The sequence below is a fragment of the Heptranchias perlo genome, unplaced genomic scaffold (genome assembly GCF_035084215.1).
Source record: "Heptranchias perlo isolate sHepPer1 unplaced genomic scaffold, sHepPer1.hap1 HAP1_SCAFFOLD_391, whole genome shotgun sequence".
NCBI classification, from domain to species: Eukaryota; Metazoa; Chordata; class Chondrichthyes; order Hexanchiformes; family Hexanchidae; genus Heptranchias; species Heptranchias perlo.
This window is the reverse complement of record NW_027139403.1, coordinates 637-13,761: the sequence shown is the minus strand read 5'-3', so window position 1 is coordinate 13,761 and position 13,125 is coordinate 637. Positions and strand designations below refer to the sequence as shown.

General features: G+C 49.0%; 1 protein-coding gene across 5 annotated transcripts in view; it reads right to left on the bottom strand.

The window, feature by feature from the left end:
• LOC137312007 (zinc finger protein 585A-like) overlaps nucleotides 1-12,886 on the bottom strand; it is a 237,209-nt gene extending 224,323 nt beyond the window's left edge. For 2 of the 5 annotated variants that reach the window (XM_067978814.1, XM_067978813.1), the window contains exons 1-3: nucleotides 12,801-12,886; nucleotides 9,428-9,576; nucleotides 1,958-4,681 (exon numbers count right to left, since the gene is read on the bottom strand). In XM_067978814.1, the coding sequence (XP_067834915.1) occupies nucleotides 2,590-4,329 (1,740 nt within the window). In that variant the 5' untranslated portion in view covers nucleotides 4,330-4,681; nucleotides 9,428-9,576; nucleotides 12,801-12,886 and the 3' untranslated portion in view covers nucleotides 1,958-2,589. The remainder of the gene's footprint in view (nucleotides 1-1,957; nucleotides 4,682-9,427; nucleotides 9,577-12,800) is intronic. The other 3 variants (XM_067978815.1, XR_010960642.1, XM_067978816.1) reach the window with 3 other exon arrangements.
• Between the last annotated feature and the right edge of the window lie 239 nt (nucleotides 12,887-13,125).

Below are 13,125 nucleotides of genomic sequence, written 5' to 3'. Positions count from 1 at the left end.
GAATGACTGAGCACTTGGATAAACCTGAATTGATCAGAGAGAGTCAGCATGGATTTGTCAAGGGTAAGTCAAGTCGAACGAAACTAGTTGAACTTTTTGAAGATGTAACTAACGTGGTAAATAATGGAGTGTCTATGGGTGTTATGTGTATATTGACTTCCAGAGGCATTCGATAAGGTTTAACATCAGAGACTGTTCTCATTTCTGTTTACATGTGGAATTCAAAGCAATCCATTGACATGGGGAGGGAGTTGGTTTGGAGGTAGGAGACAGAGAGTAGGGTTAATGGGTATGTACTCAAATTGACAGGATTTGATTAGTGGAGTCCCCCAGGGATCTGTATAAATGAGGCAGATGAAGGAATAGAGAGCGGTATATCCATGTTTGTCGACGACACCAAGTTTGGGTGCACAGTGAGTGGTGTAGATGGGAGCATAAAGTTGTAAAAGGAAATTGATAGATTCAGTGAGTTGGTAAAACTGTGTCAGATGGAGCTTACATAGAATTACATCGAATGTACATCACAGAAACAGGCAATTCGGCCCAACTAGACTATACCGGTGTTTATGCTGCAGACGAGCCTCCTCCAACCCCTCTTCATCTAACCCTATGAGCAAACCCGAATATTCCATTCTCCTCCATGTGTTTATCTCGCTTCCCTGTAAATGCATCCATGCGATTCGCCTTATCTACTCCTTGTGGGAGCGAGCTGCACATTCTAACGACTCTCTGGATAAATATGTTTCTCTTGAATGCCAGATTGGATTTATTGATGACTATTATATTCATGGCCCTAAGTTCTGACGTCCCCACTCCCAAAAGTACAAACACCTTATCTACATCTGACCTATCAAACCCTTGCATAATCTTAAAGTCCTGTATCAGGTCACCCTCAGCCTTCTCTTTTCGATACAAAAGAGCCCCAGACTGTTCAAAGTTTCAATGTGGGGAAATGTGAGGCCATCCACTTTGGCCCGAAGCAAGATAAATCAGAGTATTTTCAAAATGGTGAGAAGCCAGGAACTGTGGGTGAGCAGAGATACTTCGGGAAATCAGGAAGAGTTGGCAGACAGGTGCAAAAAATAATTAAAATGGCTAATGGAATGTCGGCCTTTATCTCAAGGGAACTGGAATTCAAAAGGGTGGAATTTATGTTAGAATTCTATAAACTCTGCTAAGGCCACATTTAGAGCACGGCATTCAGTCCTGGGCACCAGACCTCAGGAAGGATATATTGGCCTTGCAGGAGGTGCAGCGCAGAAAGACCAGAATGATACCGGGGCTAAAATGGTTACATTATGAGGGCAAGTTGCGTGGACAAGGTTTGTATTTCCTCGTGTATAGAGGATTAAGTGGTGATGTAATTCAGGTGTTGAAGGTGATTAAATGATCCAATGGTGGGTGTGTGAGTTGGTGCTGAATCGGTCCCCTTCAGTGAAGAGAGGGTCAGCGGGCGCCTGACAGACACGGCTCGGAACGGGACTCGCTTCTCTCCGGCGGCAGCGGCTGGTTTAGAGAGATCTCTCTGTCTGCTGCTGTTACTCCGCCTCCCGCACTCTGGGAGAACCGCGGAGCTCGGTCCTCATTTTTCTCTTATGGATCCGGCTCCATCCGTTTACTGTTGACGGGAGTGCGTCTGATACCAAGTCAGTCAGAAGCGGGTGCAAATCACAACATTGGCACAGGCCCAAGGACTGGGGACTGGTTTGATATTGGGTCCTTTTTAAGGGACCGGCTGTAGAATGTTTGTATAATAATAATGATCAGAATTAACTTTGATACAATGAAGTTTTTTTCAGTTATTTCCCATTTCCACCCTCACCAGTTTTATACAGTAACAGGTAACAATGTTTGAGGGATGTGATGTCCAGTGTTGGTGGAATCAGTGTAATTTAACTTGATACATTGAAGAATCTCTTGTCTATCCCAGGCTCTTACATTAGGTTTAGACCCTCACCTGGTTTAAAATTGGTCACTCACTGATATAAATAAACCAGTAACAATCCCGAAACCTCAGCGGGGATATTTGTTCCGATACTTAATGACGGTCCCAATTTCCACTGAAATTCTCAATCAGCAAATCCCAGAGGCTGTTTCGGGTTTCACAAACTGTGAAACAGATTGTTTTAAAAGCCGGAAAGAGGGAAAAACTGGTGGTTGATATGAAGTGTTATACATTATCTCTTTCTGTTTCAGATTTACAATTTCTCTTTGTGTGTTACTGACAGGAGAGGCTATAACGGAGCCCAGTGACTGGGTCACGAGCTGCACTGAGTCATTGGCCTGTGTTACAGACTGGCTCGTTGGACCTGCTCATTTCGTGAACTCGCTGGTGTCTCAGCACGTGTGATGACTGAGTGAATCCCTTCCCACACACGGAGCAGGTGAACAGTCTCTCAACCAATGGGCATGCGTTGATGTGTCAGCAGTTCATTTCTGCTTTTAAAGCTCTTCTCACAGTCACTGCATTAAAAGGTCACTCAATAGTGTGAACAAGTTAATGTTTCAGAAGGTGGGATGATCGAGTGAATCTCTTCCCACACACGGAGCAGGTGAACAGTCTCTCCCCAGTGTGAGTGCGTCGATGTCTCAGCAGTTCGTTTCTGATTTTAAATCTCTTCCCACAGTCAGAACATTTAAAGGTCTCTCAGTGTGAACTCGCTGGTGTTTCAGCAGGGAGGATGACCAAGTGAATCCCTTCCCACACACTGAGCAGGTGAACGGCCCCTCCCCAGTGTGAGTGCGTTGGTGTGTCAGCAGATTAAATTTGCTTTTGTACCTCTTCTCACAGTCAGAACATTTGAAAGGTCTCTCATCGGAGTGAACTCGTTGGTGTCTCAGCAGGTTGGATGGCCGAGCGAATCTCATCCCACACACGGAGCAGGTGAACGCCCCCTCTCCAGTGTGAACTCGCTGGTGTTTCAGCAGGGTGGATGACCCAGCGAATCCCTTCCCATACACAGAGCAGGAGAACGGCCTCTCCCCAGTGTGAGTGCGTTGGTGTGTCAGCAGATTAAATTTGCTTTTAAACCTCTTCTCACAGTCAGAACATTTAAAAGGTCTCTCATCGGAGTGAACTCGCTGGTGTCTCAGCAGGATGGATGACCGAGTGAATCTCATCCCACACAAGGTGCAGGTGAACGGCCTCTCCCCAGTGTGAGTGCGTTGGTGTGTCAGCAGATTACATTTGCTTTTATACCTCTTCCCACAGTCATAACATTTAAAAGGTCTCTCATCGGAGTGAACTTGCTGGTGTGTAAGGAGGGTGGATGACAGTGTGCATCTCTTCCCACACACGGAGCAGGTGAACGGCCTCTCCCCAGTGTGAACTCGCTGGTGTGTCAGGAGGTGAGATGACCGAGTGAATCCCTTCCCACACACAGAGCAGATGAACGGTCTCTCCCCAGTGTGAGTGCGTTGGTGTTTCAGCAGTTCAATTTTGCTTTTAAACCTCTTCTCACAGTCAGAACATTGAAAAGCCCTCTCCCCAGTGTGAACTCGCTGGTGTGTCAGAAGCTCAGATGACCGAGTGAATCCCTTCCCACACACAGAGCAGATGAACGGCCTCTCCCCAGTGTGAGTGCGTTGGTGTATCAGCAGATTACTTTTGCTTTTAAACCTCTTCTCACAGTCAGAACATTTAAAAGATCTCTCATCAGAATGAACTCGCTGGTGTGTCAGGAGGCTGGATGACCGAGTGAATCTCTTCCCACACACGGAGCAGGTGAACGGCCTCTCCCCAGTGTGAACTCGCTGGTGTGTCAGGAGGAGGGATGACTGAGTGAATCCCTTCCCACACATGGAGCAGGTGAACGGCCTCTCCCCAGTGTGAACTCGCTGGTGTGTCAGGAGGAGGGATGACTGAGTGAATCCCTTCCCACACACGGAGCAGGAGAACGGCCTCTCCCCAGTGTGGGTACATTGGTGTGTCAGCAGATTCCTTTTGCATTTAAACCTTTTCTCACAGTCAGAACATTTAAAAGGCCTCTCCCCAGTGTGAACTCGCTGGTGTGTCTGGAGGCTGGATGAAATAGCGAATCCCTTCCCACACACGGAGCAGGTGAACGGCCTCTCCCCCGTGTGAGTGCGTTGGTGTATCAGCAGATTAATTTTGCTTTTGAACCTCATCTCACAGTCAGAACATTTAAAAGGTCTCTCATCAGAGTGAACTCGCTGGTGTGTCTGAAGGCTGGATGACCGAGTGAATCCCTTCCCACACACGGAGCAGGTGAACGGCCTCTCCCCAGTGTGACTGCGTCGATGAGTTTCCAGCTCTGAAGGGTAATTGAATCCCTTCCCACAGTCCCCACATTTCCACGGTTTCTCCATGGTCCGGGTGTCCTTGTGTCTCTCCAGGTTAGACGATCAGTTGAAGCCTCGTCCACCCACAGAACACGTGTACGGTTTCTCCCCGCTGTGAACGGTGCGATGTTTTTTCTGGCTGTGTAACTGGTTAAAGCTCTTTCCACAGTCAGTGCACTGGAACACTCTCACTCGGGTGTGTGTGTCTCGGTGCTTTTCCACTCACACTGATGTTTGAAATCTTCTCCCACAGACAGAACAGACAAATGTTTCTCCTTCCACATTTAAAGGCCGATGATATTCAGGTCCTGATGAATCGAGTGACTCTGTCAGATCTTGACGTGATCTTTGCTTTGAGTTTCCCTCTGCAAATCCTCCCCTGTAAAAGGAGTTTATAAAAGTTATCACTGTAATTACAGGATAGAAATTCAGATCAGATAACTTTACTTTCTATGGAACATTATTTCCTCTCTCATTCCTCAAAGCTGTAAATCCCCGTCCCACACACTCTCCCTCCTCCCTGTGCTGAAATCCAAACCCATCGCATCATCTTTCAGTGGCCCGAAACCATAAGTGAAAGGGTGAGAGAGTGAGTGTGAGAGAGTGAGTGTGAGAGAGTGAGTGTGAGAGAGTGTGAGTACAGCAGTGGGCTCGGTGTGGAGAATGAAGTGGGGCAGGTGGAGCATGTTTCAGTGGGGCAGCAGTGATCATAATCTCATTAGGTTTAGAACAGTAATGGAAAAGGACAGGGGACAGTCAAATGTGAAAATTCTTAACTGGAGGAGGGCTAATTCCAGTGAGTTAAAAAGGGATCTTGTCCAGGTGGATTGGTATCAAAAATTGGCAGGCAGAACAGTAATTGAACAGTGGGAGGCCTTCAAGGAGGAGTTGGTTTGGGTACAGAGTAGACAGATTCCCACGAGGAGGAAAGGAACAACATCCAAAGCTCGAGCTCCCCGGATGACGAAAGGTCTTGAGATCACCATTTCTCCTTCATTTCCAGACACTCCCCGACCGATCGGCATTTCTCCTTCATTTGCAGACGCTCCCTGACCGATCACCATTTCTCCTTCATTTACAGACGCTCCCTGACCGATCACCATTTCTCCTTCATTTACAGACGCTCCCTGACCGATCACCATTTCTCCTTCATTTACAGACGCTCCCTGACCGATCGCCATTTCTCCTTCATTTACAGACGCTCCCTGACCGATCACCATTTCTCCTTCATTTACAGACGCTCCCTGACCGATCACCATTTCTCCTTCATTTACAGACGCTCCCTGACCGATCCCCATTTCCCCTTCATTTCCCGGCGGGTAGTGAGGGGGGGATAATGTTCACTGTTTTATATTCGGGTCTGGGCCCGCACTCGGGGTTTGTAAAGCCTGAGCCTGGGCCTGAGCCCGGACCCGGGCCCCGGGGTTTATTGAGCCTCTTGCTCCGATCCTCTGACCTGCACCGAACGCGCTCCTCCCGCAGCCTCGACTGGCCGCGCATGCTCAGGACACACTGACCGATAATGAGTCACTACTGCGCCTGCGCGCTGGGCTCCACTGATTCAGATAGGGCACAATCTGAACCGCGCTGCATGCTGGGTGATGCAGCCGCCATTGATGATCTTAATATCAGGCCGAAAAACAAAGACATTGGAAGCAGATAATTCAAGTGTTTAGTTTATAATATAAATAATTCAATCGTTCAATTCATTTCATAAATTATTGAACAGTTCAATTCATTAAATAATCAATTCTTTAATTTGTTACATGAACAATTAGTGTTTATTTATTGTATCATAAAAATAATTCAATAGTTTAATTCATTATATAAATATTCCTTTGTTTAATTTATTATATAAAGAATTCAATATTTAGTTGAATTATTTATATAATGAATGAAACACTTGAATTATTTACATAATAAATTGGATACAAAATTGTTGTGGAGGGTTGTTTTTCAAACTGGAGGCCTGTGTCCAGCGGTGTGCCTCAGGGATCGGTGCTGGGTCCGCTGTTATTTGTTATTTATATTAATGATTTGGATGAGAATTTAGGAGGCATGGTTAGTAAGTTTGCAGATGACACAAGATTGGTGGCATTGTGAACAGTGAAGAAGGTTCTCTCGGATTGCAGCGGGATCTTGATAAATTGGGCCAGTGGGCCGATGAATGGCAGATGGAGTTTAATTTAGATAAATGTGAGGTGATGCATTTTGGTGGATCGAATCGGGCCAGGACCTACTCCGTTAATGGTAGGGCGTTGGGGAGAGTGAAAGAACAAAGAGATCTAGGAGTACAGGTTCATAGCTCCTTGAAAGTGGAGTCACAGGTGGATAGGGTGGTGAAGAAGGCATTCGGCATGCTTGGTTTCATTGGTCAGAACATTGAATGCAGGAGTTGGGATGTCTTGTTGAAGTTGTACAAGACATTGTAAGGCCACACTTGGAATACTGTGTACAGTTCTGGTCACCCTATTATAGAAAGGATATTATTAAACTAGAAAGAGTGCAGAAAAGATTTACTAGGATGCTCCTGGGACTTGATGGTTTGACTTATAGGGAGAGGTTGGATAGACTGAGACTTTTTTCCCTGGATAGTAGGAGGTTTCGGAGTGATCTTATAGAAGTCTATAAAATAATGAGGGGCATCGATAAGGTAGATAGTCAAAATCTTTTCCCAAAGGTAGGGGAGTCTATAACGAGGGGGGATAGATTCAAGGTGAGAGGGGAGTGATACAAAAGGGTCCAGAGGGGCAATTTTTTCACTCAAAGGGTGGTAAGTGTCTGGAACGAGCTGCCAGAGGCAGTAGTAGAGGCGGGTACAATTTTGTCTTTTAAAAAAGCATTTGGACAGTTACATGGGTAAGATGGGTCTAGAGGGATATGGGCCAAGTGCAGGCAATTGGGACTAGCTTAGTGGTATAAACTGGGCGACATGGACATGTTGGGCCGAAGGGCCTGTTTCCATGTTGTAAACTTCTATGATTCTAATTGTTTCTTTATATAATAAATTTAACACTTGTATTATTTTTCTAATGATTTGAGCTTTTGAATTATTTATATCATAAATTAATAATTTGAATTATTTAGATAATCAATTCAAGTATTTATATAATAAATTAAAGAATTGTTTCTTTATATAATAAATTTAACACTTGTATTATTCATGGAATGAATTATGCTATTGTATTATTTTTATAATAAATTAAACACTTGAATTATTTATATAATGAATTGAGCAATTGAATTATTTATACAATAAATAAAACAATTCATTATAAATTAAACTATTGGATTTCTGATATAATAAATTAGACACATGAATTATTATATCATAAATTAAGCTGTTAAATTATTTATATAATGAATTAATGCATTGAATTATTTATATAATATAAACTATTGAATTATTTATATAATTAAATAGTTGAACCAATTGTACATTAAATTAAATAATTATTGATAATACATTAAAGAATTGGCTTCTTTATATAATAAATTAAGCAATTGATTATTTTTATATTGAATTAAACTATTGAATTATTAACATTACATTTTAAACAATTGAATTATTTATATAATAAATTAAACAAAATAGCGGCCGGCGAGACGCAATCTTGGACAAAATGGCGGGCAACGCAGCCACCATCTTGGACAAAATGGCGGCAGGTGGCCGACAGAGTGCCCCCGGTGATCCCGCAGTGACCCCAGAATGTCCCAGTGACCCCAGAGTGATGGCAGAGTGCAGCCGGGCATCCCAGAGTGCAGCCAGTCAGCCCAGAGTGCAGCCGGGCATCCCAGAGTGCAGCCGGGCAGCCCAGAGTGCAGCCGGGCAGCCCAGAGTGCAGCCGGGCAGCCCAGAGTGCAGCCGGGCAGCCCAGAGTGCAGCCGGGCAGCCCAGAGTGCAGCCGGGCAGCCCAGAGTGCAGCCGGGGATGCCAGAGTGGCGGCCTGTGTGTTTGGGCCACCACCACAACAACAACTTGTATTTATAATATATTATCTATATATTTATAATGTATTTATATATTTCTGTGTTATGGCACGGGGACAGCATGGAGAAAACGGCGGCCGGCGCGGCCCCCATCTTGGACAAAATGGCAGCCATCCCTTCCCCCTCTCCCTGTTCAATCCCTTCCCCCTCTCCCTGTTCAATCCCTTCCCCCTCTCCCTGTTCAATCCCTTCCCCCTCTCCCTGTTCAATCCCTTCCCCCTCTCCCTGTTCAATCCCTTCCCCCTCTCCCTGTTCAATCCCTTCCCCCTCTCCCTGTTCAATCCCTTCCCCCTCTCCCTGTTCAATCCCTTCCCCCTCTCCCTGTTCAATCCCTTCCCCCTCTCCCTGTTCAATCCCTTCCCCCTCTCCCTGTTCAATCCCTTCCCCCTCTCTGTGTGATCTCCACCCTCCTGTTTAAAATCCAGTGACCCCCCAGTGTCCCCAGAATGTCCCAGTGATCCCCCCAGTGGCCCCAGAATGTCCCAGTGGACCCCCCCCCCGTGGCCCCAGAATGTCCCAGTGACCCCCCCAGTGACCCCAGAATGTCCCAGTGACCCCCCAGTGTCCCCAGAATGTCCCAATGACCCCCCCCAGTGTCCCCAGAATGTCCCAATGACCCCCCCCAGTGACCCCAGAATGTCCCAGTGATCCCTCAGTGTCCCCTGAATGTCCCAGTGACCCCCCCAGTGTCCCCAGAATGTCCCAGTGACCCCCCCAGTGGCCCCAGAATGTCCCAATGACCCCCAGTGTCCCCAGAATGTCCCAGTGACCCCCCAGTGTCCCCTGGATGTCCCAGTGACCCCCCAGTATCACCTGAATGTTCCAGTGACACCCCCCAGTGTCCCCAGAATGTCCCAGTGACCCCCCAGTGTCCCCAGAATGTCCCAGTGACCCAGACAGTGGCACCAGAATGTCCCAGTGACCCCCCCAGTGTCCCCTGGATGTCCCAGTGACCCCCCCCAGTGTCACCTGAATGTTCCAGTGACACCCCCCAGTGTCCCCAGAATGTCCCAGTGATCCCCCAGTGTCCCCAGAATGTCCCAGTGACCCCCCAGTGTCCCCAGAATGTCCCAGTGACCCAGACAGTGGCACCAGAATGTCCCAGTGATCCCAGAGTAACCCAGACATTACTCACGTGGCCCCCATTGGGTCCAGGCTGCGGTGAAGGTCTCAGTCAGTCAGTCCCCAGCAGAGAGAACGATTCTTGGCCCAGGATTCCTCCTCCTCCTTCTCACAAAATGTCTTTCTGGATCATCTCCTTGCAGCATTTCATCAAAGAGATTCCTGAGGGGAGAGAGAGAGAGAGGGAATTGATTAAAATACAAAAGCAAGGGATTAAAAAGGCACAGCAAGAGCCCAGAGCTCCCTCCCTCCCTCCCTCCCTCCCTCTCTCTCTCTCTCTCTCTCTCTCTCCATGTTGCTTTTCTCCCTAATCCAAGTTTGCAGGATTTTTCTCTTGTGCTTTGCGTCTGATTCCCCTAACAGGTGTCTGTCTGTCTGTCTGTGCTGCTCAGTGTTTGCTGCAGGGTCCAAACCTCCCCTGGGTTTGTTTTCTCTTCTGTCCCTGGGCCCCGGAGACACAATTTCTGGACTTTGTTTCTACTTCTGTTCTGTTTGTTGCCATGTGGGAAATTACAACAGCTTTTCCCTTTACTGTTTTCTCTTGTTTGAATCAGCAGCTCCCCCCTCCCTGTTCAATCTCTCCCCCCTCCCTGTTCAATCGCTCCCCCCTCCCTGTTCAATCTCTCCCCCCTCAGAGAGAGAGGGAGAATGAGAGAGATAGACAGAGAGAGCGAGAGATAAAGACAGAGAGATGGAGGGAGAGAGAGGAGGAGAGTGAGAGAGGGGGGGGGGAGGGAGAGAGGGGAGGGGGAGGGAGAGAGGGGGGGGGGAGGGAGAGAGGGGGGGGGGAGGGAGAGAGGGGGGCGGGAGGGAGAGAGGGGGCGGGAGGGAGAGAGGGGGGGGGAGGGAGAGAGGGGGGGGGGAGGGAGAGAGGGGGGGGGAGGGAGAGAGGGGGGGGGAGGGAGAGAGGGGGGGGGGGAGGGAGAGAGGGGGAGGGAGAGGGGGGGGGAGGGAGAGAGAGGGGGGGGAGGGAGAGAGAGGGGGGGGAGGGAGAGAGAGGGGGGGGAGGGAGAGAGAGGGGGGGGAGGGAGAGGGGGGGGGAGGGAGAGAGGGGGGGGGGAGGGAGAGAGGGGGGGGGGGAGGGAGAGAGGGGGGGGAGGGAGAGAGGGGGGGGGAGGGAGAAAGGGGGGGGAGGGAGAGGGGGAGAGAGAGAGAGGGGAGAGAGAGAGAGAGAGAGGGGGAGAGAGAGAGAGAGGGGGAGAGAGAGTGAGAGAGGGTGAGTGAGAGAGAGAGAGAGAGAGAGAGAGGGGGGGGAGAGAGAGGGGGGGAGGGAGAGGGGGGGAGGGAGAGGGGGGGAGAGAGAGGGGGGGAGGGAGAGGGGGGGAGGAGAGGGGGGGAGGGAGAGGGGGGGAGGGAGAGGGGGGAGGGAGAGGGGGGGAGGGAGAGGGGGGGAGGGAGAGGGGGGAGGGAGAGGGGGGAGGGAGGGGGGGGGAGGGAGAGGGGGGGAGGGAGAGGGGGGGAGGGAGAGGGGGAGGGGGAGAGGGGGAGGGAGAGGGGGAGAGGGAGAGGGGGAGAGGGAGAGGGGGAGAGGGAGAGGGGGAGAGGGAGGGGGGGAGAGGGAGGGGGAGAGAGAGAGGGGGAGAGAGAGAGAGAGAGAGAGGAGAGAGGGCGAGAGGGAGAGAGAGGGCGAGAGGGAGAGAGGGAGAGAGAGGGAGAGAGGGGGCGAGAGGGAGAGAGAGGGCGAGAGAGGGCGAGAGATGGGGCGAGAGGGGGCGAGAGGGAGAGAGTGGGCGAGAGTGGGCGAGAGGGGGAGAGAGGGGGAGAGAGGGGGAGAGAGGGGGAGAGAGGGGGAGAGAGGGAGAGAGAGGGGGAGAGAGGGGGAGAGAGGGGGAGAGGGAGAGAGAGGGGGAGAGGAGAGAGAGGGGGAGAGGGAGAGAGAGGGGGAGAGGGAGAGAGAGGGGGGAGAGGGAGAGAGAGGGGGAGAGGGAGAGAGAGGGGGAGAGGAGAGAGAGAGGGGGAGAGGGAGAGAGAGGGGAGAGAGAGAGAGGAGGTGGGAGAGAGGGGGTGGGAGAGAGGGGGTGGGAGAGAGGGGGTGGGAGAGAGAGGGGGAGAAAGAGAGAGAAAAAAAACAGAAAGAGAGGGGGACAGAGGCAGAGAAAGAGAGGGAGTGATAGAGAGAGGGGGGAAGATAATCGTTCCAACTGCCCGTGTCAAGGCAATCAAAGGAGTTGAATAACACTATTGGACTAAAACCTGGTGTTGTCAGATTCCACACATCTCTCTGTAAACACCCTGATGTGGAGATGCCGGTGATGGACTGGGGTTGACAATTGTAAACAATTTTACAACACCAAGTTATAGTCCAGCAATTTTATTTTAAATTCACAAGCTTTCGGAGATTTTCTCCTTCCTCAGGCAAATGTTTGCCTGAGGAAGGAGAAAATGTTTGCCTGAGGAAGGAGAAAACATTTGCCTGAGGAAGGAGAAAATCTCCGAAAGCTTGTGAATTTAAAATAAAATTGCTGGACTATAACTTGGTGTTGTAAAATTGTTTACAATTAAACACCCTGAAGCAGTGAAACACTCTCTGACAAACTGTTCACAGGAACCAACCCATCAGACATGGGGAATAGACAAATACCTGGGACTGGAAATGAGCCTCCCACCAACAGAGCAGAGAGAAGGAGGAAATCATCACACCTTCAAGATCTGGATTGTTTTGTCTTTGGAGCAGATTCTGGTTAATTTTACTGCTTTAAAGTTATGTTATGGGACCAGTGAGACTGAGACACACACACACACACACACACACACACACACAGACTGTACAGTCAGGAGACACGTGGCCCTTGCACAGACATTGGGTTTGAATTGAGCTGAGCTGTGCCACAAATGAATATGGGATTAAAATCTCAAATTCCAATCAGTTTGCTCCCGAGCTTCCCCATGTGTCTGTGTGGTTCCATCACAATACAATTTCACATGGGGGCCCAAAATGGCTTCAGAATTAACACTATTTCTTTCTGAGTTGTCAGTGACCTTTTCAAAAATTAAACTTCAAACTAAGAAAACATTTGGAGGCTGTTTTCACATTTGGGCTCTCTGCGTGCTGCAGGACGCTCCCTAAAAGTACTTTTAATTCAATTCAGACCCCAGATATGTCACATTGTCAGCCTCTGAATTAATAGTTTGATCCACTTTGTGTTATTTCTGAAAAGTTGCACTTGCAATGAACGAAGGGAGGAATTTGGGCTCGAACAGATGGTGATATTCTGTCGGACGGTCGGTACTGAGGGAGCGCTGAACTGTCAGATGGTCAGTGTGTGTCTCAGTGTCAGCTCCTGTACAATGTCCCAGTGATCCCCCAATGTCCCCAGAATGTCCCAGTGATCCCCCAATGTCCCTGAATGTCCCAGTGATCCCAGAGTAACCCAGACATTACTCACGTGACCCCCATCGGGTCCAGGCTGCGGTGAAGGTCTCAGTCAGTCAGTCTCCAGCGGAGAGAACGATTCTTGGCCAGGATTCCCCTCATCCTCCTCTCATCTCCATCTCATTCTCACCTCCCCGGGTCTGGATGGCAAACAGGTTCTGAGCTCAGGGCACAGCACCATTTCAAACACTCAAATCATCCAAAGGTTGAGAAACGAGATTTAACTGACAGGTTTCCAGCCTCTAATTGAAGTTTTAATATAGAAAACATTTTAATAAATAAAAATGCTGCAGAAAGGTGAATAGAGTACTTTTCAAGCGACAAGAGAGACAGAGAGG